Here is a 21458-nt window from a genome sequence, read left to right as displayed (position 1 = left end):
AAATAATGAAGAACTTCCCCAGGCTTAAACTAAGGCTTATGATTACCCTTTGGTAACATGTTAAATTATTGATGACTAGCATTAAACTGTGTTACACAAAGGTAATTGAAAAAGCATTTAGATTGTTTTAATCTTTTTAAAAATTCAATCTAGGAACTCTCCTGGTGGCGCAGTGGTTACAAATCCACCTGCCAATGCAGGGGTCACGGGTTCAACCCCTGGTCCGGGAAGATCCCACATGCCTCAGAGCACCTAAGCCCACATGCCACAACTACTGAACTTGTGCTCTAGAGCCAAAGAGCTACAACTACTGAGCCCACGCTTAGAGCCCGTGCTCCACAGCAAGAGAAGCCACTGCAATGAGAAGCCCACAAACCACAACGAAGAGTAGCCCCCGCTCACTGCAACTGGAGAAAGCCCACGCACAGCAATGAAGACCCAACGCAGTCAAAAATAAATAAATTTTTTTTAATTCAATCTAATTTTGTAGTTTTTTTCCTTGCTACAGAGTTCTTCACTTTATCTTCCAGATCACATCCTTATACGCTCTAAATTCTGATGTAGTCAAAGTGCTAAAGAAGCTCTCTTAACGGCAGTTAGTTAGCATTTTGCACGTGCATTGATCCGTTGCATTGGCAAGTGAAGCTAACATCATCTGACTGTATCATTGGTCTAGTTACACATTTGTGCCCTAGAATCCTGGGCTACCTCAGCTGCAAGTGTCTGAGGCCAAATATTTCTCCCCAGAAGCTTTAATCCCTGTCCTATCTCCCCAGAGGCAACAAAATTATGTCCTATCTTTTAAGAGCCAAATCCCAACACTGTCACTAACCTCCGGATAGTTGTAGAAATCTCAGCATGAAAGATCCAGAACATGTGCAATTTGGTAGCCACCAGCCACATGTGGCTATAGAGCATTTGTAACATGATATAATAGTCATATGACTAGGATGCTAAGTGTATAATATATAACAGTTCTGAAGACATCGTTTTTTTTAAAATATCACATTAATAGTTTTTATATTGATTACTTGTTGAAATGATATTTGGGATATTTGGGGTTAAATAATACTAAAATTAATTTCACCTGTTTTTCTATGTAGCTACTATAAAATTTTAAATTGCATATGTGGCTCACATCGTTTTTCTCTTGGACAGTGGTGGTATAGAAGAAGGATTAGCGGGCTTCCCTGGTGGCGCTGTGGTTGAGAGTCCGCCTGCCAATGCAGGGGACACAGGTTCGTGCCCCGGTCCAGGAAGATCTCACATGCCGCAGAGCGGCTGGGCCCGTGAGCCATGGCCGCTGGGCCTGCACGTCCGGAGCCTGTGCTGCGCAATGGGAGAGGCCACAGCAGTGAGGGGCCCGCGTACCAAAAAAAAGGATTAGTAAACTGACAGCCCTTGTTTCAAATCTGGCCTGCCATCCATTTTTGTAAATAGTTTTATTGGAACACAGCCACACCCAGTCATTTACATACTGTATATTGCTATTTTTGAGGTAAAACAGCAGCACTGAGTAGTTGTTACAGAGACTGTATGCACCACAAAGCCCAAATTATTTACTATCTGCTTAATAGTAAATCGTTTGATAGAGTTTGCTGACCTGTGACCTAGAACAATGGTAATCTGTGCTTTAAAGCTCCCAGGGAAAAAAAAAAAGCTTCTTATAAAGAAAGCTTTATATAGCTTTTTTTTTTTTTTTTTTTTTTTTGCGGTACGCGGGCCTCTCACTGTTGTGGCCTCTCCCATTGCGGAGCACAGGCTCCGGACGCGCAGGCTCAGCGGCCATGGCTCACGGGCCCAGCCACTCCGCGGCACGCGGGATCCTCCCAGACCGGGGCACGAACCCGTGTCCCCTACATCGGCAGGCGGACTCTCAACCACTGCGCCACCAGGGAAGCCCCAGCATTATTTTATAAATATATTATTTCGTCTCCTATTCTTCTACAGCCCTACCCATAATTTATGACTTAACCTAATTATTTCATCATCTCCACTACTTAAAGCCAAACACAATGTTTAAAATAACAACATAATTAAATAATAAATAATGCCGCTTTTAAAAAGTATTGTTTTCCTCCTGACAACCTTATGGTGCTGATGGTGCCCTCTCTGCTTCACCCTTTCTGTGATGTGTTCATGCCACCAGCATATCTAACTGGCATATCTAACTGCGGTGGCAACTAATCCACTCAACTGAGGTGACCATTGACTTGCATAATCCAGGATATAAAGAAAAGTCTTAGACACACCTCTTTATAATGAATAACTTAGTCTAAAATCAGATTCTGGGGTTGGGTGGCGGTTGTAGTTGGCTTTGATGTAGAACTGTTGACTAAACTGGCAGATTAAGAAAAAGTCACAGTATTCGCCTACATAGATTCTTCCGAACCAAGCAGCAAAGATGTAAAATGAACATTTTTGGCCCTATAAATTCTCAGAGGAGTTTCTGTCTTTAATTGGTGCCATACAATACATAGTATGTTTTGGTTTATATCTTAGAATCCAAATGACTGTAACATGCTTAAACCATTTCCAGAGTCCTAGATGTGCAGCAAAATCTAGTTTGTGTGTTGTGTTGGGGGACTGCAGGCCTCATTTTTCTGGTGCTACATTAATATACTGCATCCAGTTTTCTCATTTAGACCATAAAGTGTTTGTAAGATTATGACATACTTGGTTTTTATCTATTGATTTTTTTTTCCCAGTATAATTCCTGTTTAAACTGTTTGCCTTATGAAAGTTGATTCTAGTAGATCTTCCTTTGAATTAAAAGTTTAATTTTAGGCATCTAATATAAATTCTTAACATTATAGAACAAAATCATAAGATGTTGGTGTTGTTTTGTTTCCTAACTCAACCATGTTTACACCAGTTGTGTCACTTAATCCAGAGAGTAAAAGCACCATTCGGGAACAGTTTGCAAAACTGAATGTAAGACAGATAACTTCCATGATAATGCTGAGGTAGATGGGGCCTTTGTTTGAAAAGGACATGATGTGTTAGGTGGATGGAGTTTTATTTACACAAATCAGAAAATAATGAATCCTTGACCATGAGCTGATAAAACAGACCCAACTATTTATCTTTCTGATTTCTCAGCTTTATCCTCTGTTAAAAGGAAAAATTAAGAATAATTATCCATGTCATTGCCACTGGTATCAGTAATTGTAAAATGTTTTTTGAGTTATTAATAAAGTATGTCATCTTAAACATGTACACAACAGAAAATTATGACCTGAGGAGACCCGCAACAAAATAAAACAAGTTACTCATTTTTCAGATCTTTTATTAGTATCTAATGTTATTTAAAGGCTTAGTGCACATCTCCAGATTTCTGGGTTTTTTCTACTTGTCATTTTATTAATTTTAGTATCCATACTTAAGCAATAATGTGGCTGCATTTTACTGAATTAGACACATCAATCTATATCTTGCTCTTTTTTGTTTATATCTGCAATCCCATTTAAATTTAGTATTTCCAACCACAAAAGGTGTTAGAAAATTCTATTTCAGGCTAATGAGAAAAAGTACAGCAGGATACGGTTCAGATCATAAGCTGTATTTATTTCTGATCCTCTACAGCTCACATTCTACAAAAAATAGTTATGCTGAAATAATTAAATAATTGTAGGAAACCAGCGGTTTCCAAGTTATCTTCATTTTCCAAGCCCTTCTCCATATGAAGCATGAGAATACAATTGGTGAGGTCGTGCCTTTCCATAATGCTGAGATTGGAATCCATGCAGGGTATCACCCTGTAGGTTAAAAAACTCTAAAATGAGGCTCTTCAGAATCTGTGCCCAGCTGGAGCACCCCTGTGCTCCATGTGCAAATGCTGATTAAGAGGCTCCAGTGTACTATGTAACACTTTTTAAAACTCACTTTGTAATCACAGGAAAAAAGTGTGGATCTTCCTAATGGGAAAGCGGTCACTGTGTCCCATCTGAAGCAAGGGGAGGACATCGTGGTGGACGGCCTGCCAGCTGCACACTGAGTGGGTATTTTGCTACTTCAGCTGGTTTGAAATATAGTTTGGCTTTACCTTTTTGAACCTCTTGTAAGTTCAGTTATGTCTTCTATTTTCTGAAATGTGAAATTGATTTTATAATACCAACCTCAGAGAGTTATGTGGACTAAATGAGAAGATCGTCTATAAGATACCTAGTTGAGTTCTGACAGTTCTGGATGGTGCTGGTTCGAAGCCATGTGACCTTGAGTAAGGCATTCAACCTTTTTTTGAGCCTCAGTTTCTTCATCAGTAAAACAGTTGGTAATACTTAAACCTTGTAGGGTTGTTGTGAAGATCAGCAACCATGTGTATAAAGGGCCTGGCCATCTGTGAGCTCAAACAGTGGTTCCTATCATGGTTTGAGCACTCACTGTGTGTGCCGGGGGCAGGGACACATTAAATGCCCTTATAAATCATGGTATCAAAGCTACCTGTTACAGCCTTGGAAAGGACTCTAAGAGCCATACTGCTTTGTGTTTTGAGGAAGAATACTCACAACAAAATATCGTATCTCTTAAAATATACCCAAAAAAGACAAGCCTGGTACCTAGAATATTGTATACAATTCATGTCACATCTAAAAAGACAACAGCCTGGGAGAAAGTGTCAGAACATTACACTGTTACCATCACATTAAGTTCATATAATCATTCTCTCACACCTATAAACCGCCATTAAGGACTATGTGAAAATGGCCCTTTCCCTAAATCAGCTGATGAACGGGCAGCATTGGCAGAACTTAGGCCCAAGGAGAGAGAATGGTATTTCAAATTGTATACGTTCAGTATAATCAGCCGCTAACTATACAGGATTGAGTGCCATGCACTGGACCATTAGGGAAAGGTAACAGTTCTTGGAAACGGTGAGAAATGGCCTGGCTCAGACCATGCAAAGCTCTCACATGGAACTCAGTCTTCTAACCATCTCACAAGGACTTTCACCTGCAGGACTCAGGTGCAGAGCAATCCTAATTCTGAAGCATACCTGCAGTCCAGCCCTAAAGCCAGCCTCTTCATATGGGGTGCTGGGCTGTGGGCCTGGAATGTAGCTCTCCTAGTCTCACCGAGGAGACTTATGACCAGGTAGGAAAACGGCAGAAGGGGCAAAGATAAAATCCAAACCAGCATTTGCGTTTAACCACTATCCACTGATGTGGATAGTTAACATCATTTCCAGTCTCCCCCCACGCCCCCAACACACACACACACACACACACACACATACTTATTCATAGTGAAAATACAAGAGAAAAGTTAACCTCTAGAATTTGGCCGGTGTTCCAACCACCAAAACTTAATCTGTATCAGCGTTTCAACCTTTTTATCATTATCACGTCCCTAAGGAACTTTTTTTTAGACTTTTTTTTCCTGATCACCCCCCTCCATGAAATTTGAATACCTTAGATATACTGTATATCTGCACTTTATACATTAAAAGAATAAGGTTTTTTTCAAACCCCAAGAGCCAATTTTATCCCTATTGGGGGTGGAGGGGGTAATATCACCACGGAGACTGTATGCTCATATAATGAACTGGTTGGTGACAGTTGTGAGAGGAAACAAACTTTGTTTCCTGGTATCTTGACTGAAAAAAATTTAAAGCCATCAAGAAACTGTGATTAAAAACCTCTCAGAGGTAGGTGTATTCGTTCCTCCATCATGTGGGGAGCACAAAAGGACAGAGCCTACCGACTCCAATCTCCACACAGCTATTGGGACCGTTTGAGTCCTAGCAGCTTTCAGGCCTGGTGAGACGCAATCAAGCCTGTGAATTCCTAAGTGTAAGTCCTTCAGGCTAGTTTATCAACATCCATGGGTGGACCCAGGAAGATTTGGGGACAGCACGTGGTAAGTGTTAGTGAAAATCCAACCCAGTGCTAGATTAGCCATAATTTAAGGCATGATAAAATATCTGAATTTGAGGGTATTAGAAACATACATTTCTGGCTGAGAGTCCTACTTCGTCCTACCAAAAAAAAAAAAAAAAAAAAATCCCAAGCCAGGCAGTACACCTTGGCATCTGTTAGTAGGAAATGTCTATTTCTAGGGTTTTTAGACACCTGTTGTATATACCTGTTTTGCAGGGAATGACATTAGAGCAGTCCAAGGGAACAAACTGGAAAAACCAGCCAAGGCCACTGGTTTGTGGACCAGAAGAGCCAACATCTAGGAATCATCACACTTTGCCAAAAGCTTATTATGTGATAAAGCACCATCATCTGCTTTAATTGGATAACCTAACTATATTCAGTGTCCTTATTCAAAAACATACAAGTACAATAGTTATTCTAACCATGGAAACTGCAAAGAAAGGCATCGGTGGAAACAGCAGAGAAGCGGAGGGAAGAAGAGTAGCAGGTGCTGGAGAAAATGAACCAACATTGACAATGTTTAAATATTTTGTTAACTTTATTTTATTTATTTACTTATTTATTTTTGGCGGTACGCGGGCCTCTCACTGCCGCGGCCTCTCCCGTCGCGGAGCACAGGCTCAACGCGCAGGCCCAGCGGCCATGGCCCACGGGATCCTCCCAGACCAGGGCACGAACCCGCGTCCCCTGCATCGGCAGGTGGACTCCCAACCACTGCGCCACCAGGGAAGCCCTGTTAACTTTATTTAATAGAGTCCTTGGATAATTATACACCTATGCTAATCGGCCTACAAATTTCATTCTTCTAAACCATTACAAATCTAGTTAATACAAAGTTGATCAAAGGAAGAGAGAAAAAGTAACTAACAATATTACATAATACCTTTTCTTAAGAATCTCCCAGGGAAGGAGGCAAGTATTTTAAAGGCGGGGGGTGGGGGTGGCGAGGGGTGGGGGGGAGGACTCAGGTGTAATGTTGATTCCTGTGCAACTCTGGAATGATCTGTGAGCACTGAGAAAGCTGACCTCCAGGACTCAGCATGGGTTGCCTAAGACCAAGAGTGCCAAACTAGGCTTGAAAGAATGCCGTAGACACAGCTGATCTCTGAGGTCTCTGACATGGGTCATACACAAGGAGTGTATAAAACAATCCATGGGATGTAGGAAGAACATATTAGGATTTCCATATATTGCAATACATAATGTGTATATATATATGTATGTATACACACATATATGTGCACACGTTCACACACGAAGAGGACAAAAATTTTTGATTGATGAAGTTGTGAGATCAAAAAGTTTGGAGACCACTGCTCTGACTTTTATTAAGACACTTGAAAAACTAACCCTGTGGACGAGGTGGCAAAATAAGAATTGCATGAAACTACTGTTGCAAATATATGTGTAAGTGGGCCAAACTGTCTTCAACTGAATATGTGTTTCGGTAAAAGAATACTCAGTATTGTAAAGATCTCATTTCTCTCAAAGACTTTTTTACCTTTTATACAATTCCAGTAAGACAATCTCCATGGATTCTTTTTTGGAAACTGGTAAAAGATTATAAAGTTTATATGAGCAAGAAAATATGCAAAACTTGCCAGAACATGTGTTTAAAAGAAATACAGTATGTAGAACTGTTGCAAAGTAGTTCTTTTAAAAATCATTTAAACACAATAACGAGTTTACAAATCGGCCATATACGTACTGGAATTAGTATGTGATATAGATAATTCAAATCAGTAAGGTAAGAATGATGGTGAAACAACTGATTCTCCAATTAGAAAAAAAAATTGTGAGATCTCTCTCTTCATATTAAAAAGATGCAATATTTTTTAAAACTAGGAAAAAGTATTTTTAAAATTTTACAATCTTGTGATGGTAAAGGTTTTCCTAAGTATGTTGGAAAAACCCAGAAGCTTTTATAAAGGGAAGATGATAGATTTGATAACATAAAATGGAAAACCAATGCAAAGCGAAACACACCATATGAAGTACACAACGCTGAGAAAATACCTGCAAGGTATACAACAGAAAGTTAATATCCAGAGACTTCCCTGGTGGTCCAATGGTTAAGACTCCGCGCTTCCATTGCAAGGAGCGCAGGTTGGATCACTGGTCAGGGAACTAAGATCCCACATGCCATGCAGTGCGGCCAAAAAAAATGTTAAAATCCATAGTCTATAACTAATCCCTTTATATAAAGATTAAATCGACGACTGGCCAAAGAACATGAAAACATAAATCACAGAAAAAGAAATACAAACAGCCAATAATGTCCTGATATATCTCCACCTCACTAATATATTTTAAATGATATATCATTTGTCGCCTAAGATTGGCAAAGATTAAAAATATCCATTGTTGGCAAGGACACTGAAATAAGCCCCGTAATGCACATTGGTGGAGGTGTAAAGTAATACAACTTTTAACCTTTTGTAATGTAGTTTGCCAATGTTTATCCTAATTTAAATTCTAGCAATTCTATTTCTAGAAATATATCCTAAAGAATTACATAAATATAAGCATATTCTCTATGCATTGCGTGTAACAGGGTAAAGCTAGAAACAATCTAAATGTCCAATTAGAGGGGAATATTAAATAAATTATGATACATCCATACAGAGGATGACTACTATATTGAATACCCATCATTGTGTAACAAAATTACCCCTAAACTTAATGGCTTTAAAACAAACATAAACATTTATTATTCTTATCATATCTGTGCATGAGATATGTGGGAGTGGCATGGATGACATGGAGCTGGCAGATCTTCCTCCTAGGTGGCTCACTCACATGGCAGGCTGGTCATTGGCCAGAGGCCAGGTGCCGCCCACGTGGCCTTCTCTACACGATGTTTGAGTGTCCTCACAACATGGTGGCTGGCATCCCCCATAAGTGCGCAATCCAAGAGAGGATAAGGCTAAAACTAGGATGTCTTTATGACCTGGTCTCAGAAGTCCCACAATGTCACTTCCACTGTATTCTATGCATCACACAGAACAGCTATGATTCAGTGAGAGGGGAGTATATAAATATCAAGCAGCAAGGATCATTTAAGCTGAAATTTAAAGGCTGAATAGTAGTTAAGTCAGGCACTTATAAAAACTTTGAAATTTATGAATAGGAAGTAGGGATGAGGCTGGAGAGGTAAATGGAGCCTGACTCACAGCAGTACTTTCAAGCTTGTTAAGGAGCTTTTTATATAAAGCCACTAAGCCACCAAAAGACTTATATCTTAGTAAGATCAGTATGTTTTTTATATGGAGGGTGGACTGAGTGGACAAGGCCAGAGGGCAGGAATGGAGGTAAGGCAATCGGTTAGCAGACTATTGAAATGATCCAGACAAAAAATGGTGACTTGGATTACAGTAGTGGCAATGGAGATGGGGAAAAGTTGGGCAAGTTCTGAGATATTTAGGAATAAACCCAATGGGACTCAATGTCTGACTGGATATATGGGTTACACAATAGGGAGGAATCAAGTTTGGCTCCTAAGTTATTGACAGCAATTAGGAAAAGGGGGCACATGGGATGAAAAGTAGGTTTGGGGATTAGAAAAAGTTTAATTTTTAACGAGTTGAGTTTGAGTGCTCTGCACACATGGAAATTTCCAATAGGCACTAGACATATGGGACCTGGCTTTCAGGAGCTATGCCTGGACATAAACACTTATGAGTCATCAGAATATCACTGGAAATCCGAGCCATGAGCCAGAGAGGAAGAGGAGTTTACATGAGACTGAAAAGGAATGCCAGACAGGTAGATAGAGGAGGAATACTGGGAGAGTCTACTGCCACAGAAGACAGGAGTGATCCAGAGTGTTCACACTAGTCAGCCAAACTATTTAAAAATGAACAAACGTCGTACATCAGACAGGAAAAAGCCAATGGAGAAGGAGAGCTCTCTCCCTTGGTCCAACGCAAGATGCTTCTATGGGAAGGATGTGACTTCCCATTAAGAAGACATTAACTTCTAGTGCAGTGCTTCTCAAAGTGTGACGTACATACAAATAACCTGGAGATTATATTAAAATGCATATCCTGATTCAGTAGGCCTTGGGGAAGGCCGGAGAGCCAACATTTCTAAGGTCCCAGGTGATGCCAACACTGCTGGCCCACAGACAATATTTTGAGTAGCAAGGTCCTGCTATGGCTCTCAAACTTTGCTGAACACAGACTCACATGGAGAACTTCTGAAAACAAATTACTGGTCCCTGACCCCTACAGATTATGATTCGGTAGGTATGACTAGCACCTGATAATTTCCAACAAGCTCCCTGATGATGTTGACAGTGATGCCACAGGTTTCCAGGCCATACTTTTGAGCTGAACTGTTCCAGCACAACTTAACTATTGCTGGCCCCAACAGAGGAAAAGCCAGATCCCATTGGGTTTCAAAACACAATGCAAACAAATATTCCTGTAGACCTCTGCAGTCACAGCCCATGACCATAGCCCAATGGGGGCAAAGGTCTACCGCTCATTACCCATCACCCCCATGGTTGCTGTATCAGAATGAATTCATTCTTAATTAACTTATTTATTACCAAGACTTACCCTCAGCAGTGGATGTCTATTTCTCTGAAAGCTTTATTTTGCTTAGTAAAGCCATTTCATATGAAAACAAGCAGCTGCTAACAAGTACTATTTCCTTTACTCAAGGGATGCATGTTTCACAACAGACTCATTTTTTTCCCCAGTGAGCGTGACAATCTAAGAAAAAACCCTATATAATAAGGTGGGGAGGAGAGGGGGAATTCTACTTAAGGAGGAATCAATTCACATATGTATTTATTAAACACACAAACGTATTTTATGTAAGGCATCTTAAGGTGAAAGAGAAAGATTATAGTCCCTGTTCTCAAGTCCATAACACGAAAAAAAGACACTAACAATCATGTTAAACATGACAAATGCCATCTGAAAAAACAGCTGACATTTATTTTTATTAAAACCACCAGCAGATACCTCAACCCATTGGCACAGAATGTGTGTTTGTTATTAACAGCAACAGACACACAAAGGAGGAGGAAAATATCAAACAGGGGTAACAAGGAAAGGCACCTGGCTGAAGTAATTCCTGGAATTAGACAGATGGGCAGTCCTCTTCACAGGTGGAGGACCCAGAGGAACATTCCTTAATAAAAATCAATTAACATGTGCTGAGAATCTGCTGACAAAAGGCTTTACCTACTGTTCATCACAGTGTGATTAAGAAAGATATCCATGTATACAACACAGCAACTGTCCTCGGAAAAGGCTTACACTCTAGTTTAGAGACGGAGTAACGCAGGAGACTAAGAAGACAGAGGAACGTATTCTACACAAAATTAGGAAGAAGACAGCACGCCCTGCCCCCCTCGCCAAAAAGAGGCGCGTCTTTGGAGATAAGAAAGTACCTCTGTAGGTACTCTCACTGGCAGTCGGTAAAAGACTTCCAAACACAGATCACCGGCAGTTGGGGCCTGGGGGTGTTGCCAAGACTCGAGAAGGGGGCGCGCCAGGCCTTAGCAACGCGGTTAGCTGGGAGATGTCCAAGTGGTCGGACTGCTTCCGTCCATCGGGCCCTTACTGACCCCTCCACATCCACCAGCGCAGGAGACGGGAGGGCACCGGCGCAAGAAAGAGTTTTTCGCGGCCCCCGGCCCGTCTCTCCCTCACCACCCCGCGGTCCGACCTGAGGCCACCCTTACTCGCATCCCGGCCCTCTTCCCCCGAGCAGCGCCGCTCGCTCTGGCCTGGGGGTGGCGGGAGTCTGCGTGGGCGAAGGTGGCCTCGGACTCCTCGGTCGGTGGCGGAGGTCCAGGGCTCTTCGAGGTGTGCCGGGAGCGGCGGGACGCAGCGGAACTCAGCCGACAGTACACCCAAGCAGCCGGAAATGCGCCGCTTCCTTCCGGCCGGCGCCTCACGAGACGGGGCGGGGCGCCCCGGGAGGGGGAGGTGGCCCGTGCTGACGGACGGCTCCCGGGACCTATAGGCGCGTCCTCAGTGGCCCAGCCTCCCCGGCGCGCCCCCTCCCCGGGGCGGTGACTCTCTTCAGCCCCCCATTTCCAAGGCGCAGCACAAAGCTCCGCGGCTGCTGGGTACTGGCTGTCCCCGCGGCGCGTTGCTGGCCGTAGTGCGGCCCCGCCCCCGCGGCCCTCTGTACCCCCGGCCGGCCGGCCGGCTGCCCCCCTTCCTGATCCGGAGCCGCGCTCGAGGACGGCTGAGGCCGCAGGTCTGTGGCTGCGTGTCGGGGCGCGGGCAGCGCGAGGGGACGCGCGGGCGCGAGGCTCCGTCGGCGGCCCCGGACTGTCCGGCGGGCGGGTGGCGCTCCGCCCTTGCGTGGGGGCGTTCGGCTGAATCTGCCGCGAAGACCGAAAGCCCGGGGGCCGCCCCGCTGCGTCGCTCAGGGTGGGGGCGCGGCTCCGGCCCTCGCGGCGTCTTCGAGACCCGGTGTGGGACTGGGCGCCCCCTTGTCCTCCCGACGTGTGGGGCTGGGGGCAGCAGCTTGGGAGAGAGCAAGTTTGCCGAGGGCGGGGCGCCTTCTCGGGCGACTTCTTGCCTTGGCCACGCGGGCGGAGGGAAGGGCTGGGTGGTCTCCGGCCTCGGTGGCCACGCCACTTCCTAGGTGAGCCGGAGCGAGTTACTGAACTTATCCGGCCCCTCAGCGTGTGGCGGGGACTCCGGTGGTGTAGATTGGGGTGCGGAGGTGAGCTGAATAATGTGCCCTGCAGCGCCCCGGGATGCCTAGTACGTGCTGGTTCTTCTAAGCAATGGAGAAAAAAAGCAGCCGCTCTTATTTCCCTTTTCAAACATTTAAGATGGGCATTCCTCGTGATTTGATGGGGAAACTTTTGTTTCTTGGGTTCATGCAATTATCACACGTAGTTGGCACTTAAACATTTGTTGCCCTTCTGTGCTAACGTGTTACACTGTATCAGTTGTGGGATTTTTACAACTCCGCTTGGGGCCCTTAGAAAGGGCATGATTCTAGGATGAGGTAATTTGGGGGTAAGCTCATCTCTGGAGGTACGACTTTGCCCACACTCCTTTTCTCCCTCGTTGCTCCAGATTCTCCATTTTCGGTGCTTGCACCTTTTTTCCTCTCAGATTTTTTTTTTTTTTTGTATGAATGGATGAATTGTATAACGTTGATTGGTGTGTTCTTTTCAGTAGAGCAACTTGTTTACGTTTAGGAATTAATAAACTGCCCCGACAGTCGTGTCCGGCAACCGGTCATAGTTAATAAATAGTTAGTTAAACGCTGTTCATTCGTCGGAGGAGTGACGCAAGATGTTCCGGGGGACTGTAGCCAGCTTACTCACTGCCACCACTCCCCTGCCTCCCACTTGCTGCTTCCAAACCAGGCTCCTGCTCCCTGCCGTCACTCCCACTGTTGCTGCCTGGTGTAGCAGCTGCCCTGATTGGCACACCCCCGCTGCCATCACCACTGAGGCATATTCCTAAAGCTTCCAGTGTGAATTGTTTGAAGGAACACCACTATCAAAATCCAGATACCGGAGACAAAACAATGTTTCAGTTCTTGAAAATCTATCAACAATCAACAGATTTACTACTTAATACCTTTTCCATGGTTGGTGCTACAGAAAATAATATAAAACTACCTAATTATGTGACAAAATGCGTGGTAACTGCTATGACTCGGGAAGGGGAGAGATCAGTAGGGGTTGGTGCATCTCAAGAAAGAAGGCTTCCTGGAAGAAGGGCAGGGGCTTGTCTGTGATGCTCACCTGTACTCCTAACTCTTGGCAGTGCCTGCCACAGGACAGGCGCTTCATAAATGTGGTTGTGTTAAAGAAATATTTGTGTTGTGTCTTGAGAGTAGCTTTGAAAGCTGGTTAAGGTTTGGATGGGAAAATGGGAGGGCGTGCTAAGCGAGGGAAAATGGCTCAGGTAAAGTCTCCAAAACACAGATGAGCACAGGCTGTATTTGGCAGAAAGGGTACGGACATATGGATGGTGGTTTACTTCTGTGTTGTTTGTAGGAGTGGTTGGAAGAACAATGCATGTGAGTCTTTGACACCATGATATCCATCAGGCAAAGAAAAGGAATACAAACCACAGAAGTTTCAGAGGATTACGTGACACAAGAAGAAAATGTGAAGTTGGAAAATAAATTGCCATCTAGTAGGTGATTTAAATTAAAGCAGCATTTTGGATTGCTTTTTTGTCTGCATATTGAAATAATCACTCTTCAATAGGATAAAAATTTGGTGAGACCTAATAGGTGAAGAAACTTGTTCTATTACCCTGATATTTTAGTTTTACAGATGATTTGATCGCAATGTGATAATATTTGTTCTACAGTTATGATTAGATAAAAGACCTCTGATTAGAGCCCTTTGCTTCTCAGCTACCTGTTCAGTATAGTTATACCAGTCTGATCCTTTGACTTTCAGAGTAATACTTTTTCCCACTGTTCAGATTTTAGTCTACTTCTAATTTTTCTGGTTTGTGTATGCTGTTCACAACTAAACAGCCTTACCTTGGGTGAGTTTATCATTTAATTAAAGTATTGAAAGATGAATCAAACTTTCTTTTATTCTTTATTTTCAGTTAAATTCCTGAAATTTTCTAATTTGCTTTTTTTTTTTTTTTTGGTGGGAAAAGTGGTCAGAATTTGGTAAATTGTTTAAATAATGTTGAAGACTCTTGCTAAGCCATACATCAAATGGCATTAATTACCAACTTCTTGTTTCCTGAGTTGCTTTCTTAGGCTAAGCATGGTCAGGATTTTTTAAAGTAAGCATGAAAAATTCCATGTCTATCAGCCATTTTGGATATCTGACAGAGTTTACATCAGCTGCAGCTAGAGCTAGTAAAGTAATTTGGGGTAACAGTTTTATTTTTTATGTATTTTTTGGGTGGGGGTGGTGACAGTTTTATAAAATAAAAGTAATCTGTATTGAGCAGTCATGCCATCCAACTCAGCTATTAGCAAATTGGGACAATACAGAGTACTTTCTGAAAATCTTATATAAAAACAAATACAGGTTCAAGTTTGTCCTTTTAAATTAAAACACAACTTTGAGGACTGTTCATTTTACCAAAGCAGTATTTATTCATGTCAGAAAAAAAAATGAAAACTAAAGAAAAGCAAAAATGAAGGAAAAAATACTCCCGCAAACCCACTCATCCTGAGATTACCACCGATGTCACTTTGATTATCTTGCTGTCTAAATGTTGTTCTTTGTACGTGTACACCTACAAGCATTCAGATCAGATGTATTTTTTCTCAAAATTGAGATCCTACACGCTGTTGTATAACTTGCTATCTTTCTCTTGTGTTATGAACATATGTCAGTCAATGTATTTTTAAAATTTTTTGTCAGTGTGTAGTCACTGTGTGACTGTAGCATAATTTATTTAATTTCTTATTGAATATTTAGATGATTTTTAACCTTTTACCTATACAAACTGAACTGTGATAAATATCCTTGTGGCCAAATGGTTGTTTAAAACTTTATTTCTTTGGGGTATTTGCCTAGATTTACAATTTTTGGTCAAATAGGGTGCTCATTTTGGTGGCTTTTACTTCCTAGTGCCATGTCGCATTCCAGAGAGGTATCAATTTATTCTAACACCAGCAGTGTTTAAAAAATGTCTATTTTTTTTAAAAAAGTCTATTTTTTGTATCCTTACCAAAACAGAGTACTAAGCATTTTTAAGCTATCAAATTGGCCACTATTGTAAAAGTTATAGCTCTTTGTTTTGATTTGCATTTCATTGATAATAACTTTTTTTTTCTATTAAGTTTATTGGCCATTTTTTCTTCTGTGCATTGCCTATTCATGTCCTTAATCAGTTTCCTACTGAAATGTTCTTTTTTTTTTATCCTGAAAGTATTTATCCTATATTAAGGATATTTAATCTTTCTTATATGTACTATAAATATGTTTCCTAGTTTATATTCCTTTAACTTGTGTGATGGGGTTTAAAATTTTAAGTAATCAAGTTTGGGAGTAGCTTTGAACGAATAAACCACACATTGTAAGTAGATCATCTAAAAGACTGTTTATATTTTAGATCTGTAACCCATTTATTCCTCTATTTAAGAAACTTAGTAGTTAAACTAGGTCAAGCACAGGTCCTAGGTGTTAAGATGAATAAGATAGTATGCTTGTCCTCAAGACGCTTACATTCTCGTTGGCAAAATGGACAAATGAACAGTTAGATACAGTGGGGGGAAAAACTATAATAAAAGTATGAAAAGTATAAAAAGGTCTGTGGAATCACAAAATGGAACCCCTAACTGTCTGCTGGAGACACGGAAAGCTTCACCACTAACAGGCAGCTGGAACTTGGCACGTTTGACAGTCTGAAATAGAACTATTAACTGCTAAATCCTTTAATGACTTGGTTTTTCATCTGTTCATTTTTCTAAAAGGTTGTACCAATAGAAGATTATGGACGATTCTTTCATTTGCAATTGGTGGAACTGTTGCCCTTTGCACTGGACTTCTTACATCTGTCTACCTGGCCACTTTACATGAGAATGATTTGTGGTTTTCTAATATTAAGGTATGAACATTGTATGATTTACCCATCAGTGTCTCCAGTAGTTAGTTAGCCACTTAGATGAATGACCAAGACAGTTCCATTTTGCCATAAAGAATCCAGTCTCTTGAAAAGTTGGCTATAGAGTAAAATGACTTTTTCTTTGTTAGTTTAACATAAATCAGAATTTTTATAATCAAGTGAGTTTTCCCATTTTCGTTAGTTTATTCGTATTATGCATCAGTTACTCTAAACCAGTATTTTTCAAGCTGTAAATTGTGAAATTGGTGTAGTAGGTCATAAGTAGCATTTTTCATAATGAAATCAAATACAAGAGAATACTATCACATGGTAAGGTTGATAATTATTTGTGATACTTTTAATTATATGTGTGTATGAACAAACTGGGTCACAGTATAAAATTTTTTTTCCTGTTGGGTACAGTTAAAAAAAAAAAAAAAAAGAAGAAGAAGGAAAGAAAGAAAGAAAAAGAAAGCCAAAGCTACTGTTCTAAACCAGGGAGTTTTAATCTGGCTCCATAGGTGACTTTGATGTGGTGTACCTTTCTAATAATATATGCAGAAGATTGAGAGGAAGCCATAACTTCATCAGATTTTCAAGAGAGTGTGTGACTCTTTAAATACCAGTTTCCTTGTTGTCTTTCTCCTCCCTCCCTCCCTCCCTCCTTCTCTCTCTCTCTCTCTCTCTCTCTCTCTCTCTCTCTCTCCCTCCCCCCTCCAACATCCTTTAATTTGGCTTTGGTTCAGAGCAAGTATATCACTTAAAACTTACACATTGCCAGTGCTTTTCATCCAAAATACTGCACATTGCCAGTGTTTTTCATCCAAATATACCTTTCTTTTCATCAAAAATGTCATGATCTTTGACCTTATTTCCCACCATGGCTTTTAATGATTAGTTGCTTACAAAGGTAAAATTGAGTTTCACAGGGCAAATTATCATCTATGAGAATATTCAAAGTATCTATGCAGAATGTGAAGACAGTTCCCAAAGAGAATTTTCCAAAATATTTTGAGCTTTGGTTCCATTATTGGAATGAGTCTCCAAAGGAGACTGCTTTGAATGACAAATTTTACTTTTATGAGTAATTTCTAGTATGTTTAATTTTAAAACCTGTCATATTACTTTATAGGTACATCATGGATATATCTTTATACAAATAATCATGGTACCAAAAAATAATAATTCTTACCCTTCAGTGACAGTTGGTAGTTTTTCTTGTCAAGAAAAATTTTACTCACCTGTCTCTTTAAAATTGAGTACCTATAAACAGATTCCCTGGAATTGAGAAATTTAAAACTTATTTTTTAATACAAGTATTTTGAATGAAGCCTGGAATTTCGCCTTTGTGGGCATAAAGTCAAAATTAAATGCTAGTAACTGTATAGCAAGGAGATATGGTGAAAGAGATCACATAATTTTAAACTGTAAGTTTAGCTCTTTAAAGCTTATATGTGGCTCCACTAGCACCCTTAAATAGATATACCCCACCATCAAGAAACCTGAAGAAAAGGCCAGGTCATGTAGGGCTTTGTAGACTGGGCAGGAGTTGGAAGGATATACTGATTCATCGTTTGTGTGGAGTGCAGTGAGGAGGAAGAATTATCAGTGATGACCTTCTTTCTCCCGTTAGCAGAAGGATAGATGGGTAGATCTTCATTCGCTAAGATCATGAACCCTGTGGGAGGAGCAGATCTGAAGGGTACAGTGACTTCTGACCAACTACCCGGAGTTAAGCCACACTTAATAGGTTGAGGGCACAGTCCGCCCCAAAACTGACCCTTACTTCAGAAGCCAGTCACAACTTTGGGGGACCCCAGGCTTCTCTTACTTCTGACCAACTGGCTATCCATTCACTAAAATGACACAGAACTCAGGAAAGCTCTGTACTTATAATTACAATTTTATTATAGAAATAGGATACAAATCAGAACCAGCCAAAGGGAGAGGCACAGTGGGCAAAGTCTGGGAAAGTCCCAGACTCCAAGTTTCCATTGTCCTCTTCCTATAGAGTCAGGATGCATTACCCTCCTGGCACATCTGTGTGCGACAATGTGTAGAGTATTGCCAGCTAGGGAAGCTTACCTGAGCTCTGGTGTTGAGAGTTTTTACTGGGGTTTCATTATGTTTGCATGATTAATTAAATCATGGGCCACAAGGTTGAACTCAATCTCCGGTTGCTCTCCACTTGCCAGAGGTCAGGCTGATATCTGTTGGCTCAGAGCGCCAACCCTCTAAGCATACAGTTGGTCTTTCTGGCTTGGCCAGCTCCCATCCTGAGTCATTTCCTTAGCAAAAACCATCTAAGGGCCCACCCTGAGTCACCTGTTAGCACAAGCTGTCAGATGTGGGCCAAGGAGCCCACCAGGAATAACAAAGGTACTCTTGTCACAGGGAAATTCAAGTGTTTATTGGCTACCTCTCAGGAACTGGAGACAAAGGCCAACCACATTCTTTTTTATGCAGGAGGCAGCCAGGCAAGAAATGATGAGTTCAGGTTTGGATACATTGTGAGTCACTTTCAAAACAATCCAAGTAAAGATACTGAGTAAGGGGAGCTGGATTTATAGATGTGAAGGCAGGAGTTCCATGTGTGTTGGAAACGGACCTTTTCATGTTACCAGCTTGTAGCTGTGTGGGCAGGATTGTTTGAGGAGTATGTAGCGTGAGAAGAAAGAGACCGGAGGCCAGATTCTGTCTCTGCCTCAGACACAGGCTGGGAGAAGCTGTGAGACAGGCGCACCCTCTCACAGGCCTCCCCACCCCACCCCCACCCCCACCCCTTACACTTAAAGTTGAGCTCAGAGTCTTGGTGCATTTTTCCCTCTCTATTCAAGCTCTCTGTTTTTTTTTTCACCCCTGTGTCACAAGAGGAATCCTCAGATGTTGTAATCATTTCTCAAACCAGATGTAGGCTGGCTTATTTTTTATCTTAGAATTATGTAGACCCAGTGGTCTCCAACAGAACTCTCTGTACTGAAAGAAATGATCTAAATCTACACTGTCTAGTACAGTAGCTGCCAGCCAGATGTAGTGATTGAACACTAGAAATGTGGCTAGTGCAACAGAGGAACTAAATTTTAAATTTAATTTAAATTGAACTTTAATTTTAAAGTGCTTATACATTTTCTGTGAATAAACCAGTGAAATCAGCCATTACTGATCAACGGTATTACTTAGCCAAATGGAAAGCTCATTTTCAGAGTTTATACGCCTTCCTAAATTTACTCCTTTACATCATTTTCATCTTGGGGGATGATGGGAATATTTGAGAAGTGTAAATCTATTTCCCTTTTTTATTTGAGTTATAACTTTTCAAAATTGCCAGGCTAGTTTTTTATGTAAATACTTTGATCTTTTGAATACTTTGAATTAGTTGTAATTATTCAGAGAGTAAAAATATTGCTAATAAAATAGACTAATCATACATTCAGTTTATGCATTCAAAGTAATTTTTTTTTAATGTTCATAGCAGTGTTAGTATTTCATATGTGGGAACCCTGGGACAGATAAACTTGGAGCTGAAAAGAAGATGTTGGTTTAAATGGTCACAAAATGTGTATGTAGTATCCTTTCCTAGCATATTCTTTAAATTAAAAAGTTAGTTTCCTGTTGTCTTAACCATTGTGTTATACTGCCCTTGCTGCGAAATTTAAAGTATAAGAGATTTTTTAAAATATCCTTGATTGAATGTCTGCTATGTCCTTGGCACTGTTTTAGGTGCATTTTACATTTATTTTATTTAATCTGGCTGTTTCTTACTTGCTGTGCTCCCCTTACAGTGCCTGGCACATCATCAGTGCTGAGTAGACAGTGGTCTGTTGGAGTAGAGTTAACCTCTGGGGGTGAGGGAGTGGTGTAGGCAGAGGAGGCAAGGAAACACCTGGCTGCTGTAAAGAACCTGTGTTGGAATTGGAGCAAAAGGATGCAACTTTGGAGCTTGCCTCCAGGGATAGGACATAGTTAGTACTGGCAAGTGGGGAGCCAGTCATTGCATTTTTAATGATTTGTGTTTCATAGGTGCTGGAGTAAATCTGTATGGTCTCGATTGTTTTTTTTTTTTTTTTGGAACATTGTTTTTTTTATTGCACACACTACGCTGTGACAACAACAAAAACTTTTTTTAATGAAAAACATTACTTAGTATTCATTACCCTTAACAAAAAACAATTTTTCCCTTCCATTCTTCATCCTGTACGTGTATATATTTTGCTTATTTATGACCCCAATATAGATAGTTTTTACAATCATCATATGCTTTTTCCATATACAATTACATATTTTCACAAACACAATTATTATATAAAAGAATAGCTATATACTTTAATATTTCTGACATTTTTATACCCTTGGTCATTTCACTATTTCCATGCTCCCAACTTGGGGTAGATTGTTTCTAATTGTGTGGTTAGACCCCTAAAATTGCTTACTTAACTTCTCATTTGAAAGCGGCAGGATAAAGATGTCAGTTCCTTCTTTTTTTTAGAATTACCTCAGAGCAATGAAAGAAAATGAAAAACAGTCAGATTCCTTCTTTGATGAAACTAAGAAAGGTCTGTAATCTGGAACCACAATATATGAGGAAGGGCTGCCAAATCCAGTGAAATTCCAAGGAGTGTAGAAAGATGCTGAGAGAGAACTCTCAAAGCTGCAGATTGTAGATAAAGCTGCCGAAGTTTAGTCCTCCAAAGTCACTGGCATATCCTGAGGGATAAACCAGTGGTCCCCTGTGTGAGACCATGGGACTAGATGTGAGGAGTAATGACAGAAGCTTTCCTGTATACACTTTGGTGTGAAAGAGAAACAAGGTAGACAGGCTGAAAGGAGTAATCACAGAGACAAACCATTTTTGTAAAAGTAGAGTTTAAGCAGACCAGGATAAAGAGAGAAAACTTGGATTTTCAACAGCCCTGAAGCTGCCAATCTCTGAAGACTAAAATGAGGAAAAGATTAAAGAGCTCACTCTTGTAATCCACTCTGTATCAGAAGAAAAATTCTTGATGGCCTGAGTTATGTCCCAGCCCTCTCCCCTACATGTAGCTGATTTGGT

At 41.0% G+C, this 21458-nt stretch overlaps 3 protein-coding genes across 14 annotated transcripts in view; 2 read left to right on the top strand and 1 right to left on the bottom strand.

Moving 5' to 3' along the window:
• Positions 1–482, top strand: part of ZNF507 (zinc finger protein 507) — a 44807-nt gene extending 44325 nt beyond the window's left edge. For both annotated transcript variants that reach the window (XM_059046020.2, XM_067018458.1), the window contains one exon: positions 154–482. In XM_059046020.2, the coding sequence (XP_058902003.1) occupies positions 154–291 (138 nt within the window). In that variant the 3' untranslated portion in view covers positions 292–482. The remainder of the gene's footprint in view (positions 1–153) is intronic.
• An 11062-nt stretch (positions 483–11544) lies between these two features.
• Positions 11545–13462, bottom strand: LOC131745366 (serine/arginine repetitive matrix protein 3-like). Its single transcript, XM_059045700.1, has 3 exons — positions 13454–13462; positions 13195–13369; positions 11545–12635 (listed from the first exon to the last, which is right to left on the bottom strand). Exons 1-3 carry the CDS (start codon positions 13460–13462, stop codon positions 11545–11547), a joined length of 1275 nt encoding a protein of 424 aa, XP_058901683.1.
• The window catches only part of DPY19L3 (dpy-19 like C-mannosyltransferase 3), a 73083-nt gene continuing 63522 nt past the window's right edge, over positions 11898–21458 (top strand). For 7 of the 11 annotated variants that reach the window (XR_010837929.1, XR_010837928.1, XR_010837927.1 and 4 more), the window contains exons 1-3: positions 11917–12104; positions 13876–14017; positions 16278–16411. Coding sequence is in view for 6 of the 11 variants with exons in the window: in XM_067020139.1 (XP_066876240.1) it covers positions 13915–14017; positions 16278–16411 (237 nt within the window). In the remaining 5 variants the exon portion in view is untranslated. Of the gene's footprint in view, positions 12105–13875; positions 14022–16277; positions 16412–21458 lie in introns of all 11 variants that reach the window. The other 4 variants (XM_059046030.2, XM_067020140.1, XM_067020144.1 and 1 more) reach the window with 4 other exon arrangements.

Source organism: Kogia breviceps, chromosome 18 (genome assembly GCF_026419965.1).
Source record: "Kogia breviceps isolate mKogBre1 chromosome 18, mKogBre1 haplotype 1, whole genome shotgun sequence".
NCBI classification, from domain to species: domain Eukaryota; kingdom Metazoa; phylum Chordata; class Mammalia; order Artiodactyla; family Physeteridae; genus Kogia; species Kogia breviceps.
The sequence above is the reverse complement of the archived record's forward strand: the minus strand, read 5'-3'. Positions and strand labels throughout refer to the sequence as shown.

Coding starts and splice junctions, on each gene's coding strand:
- LOC131745366 (XM_059045700.1), bottom strand. Junction 12,636..13,194: donor GAGGCAGGGGAGTGGTGGCA/GTGAGTAAGCTG, acceptor TCCATTGCTTAG/AAGAACCAGCACGTACTAGG.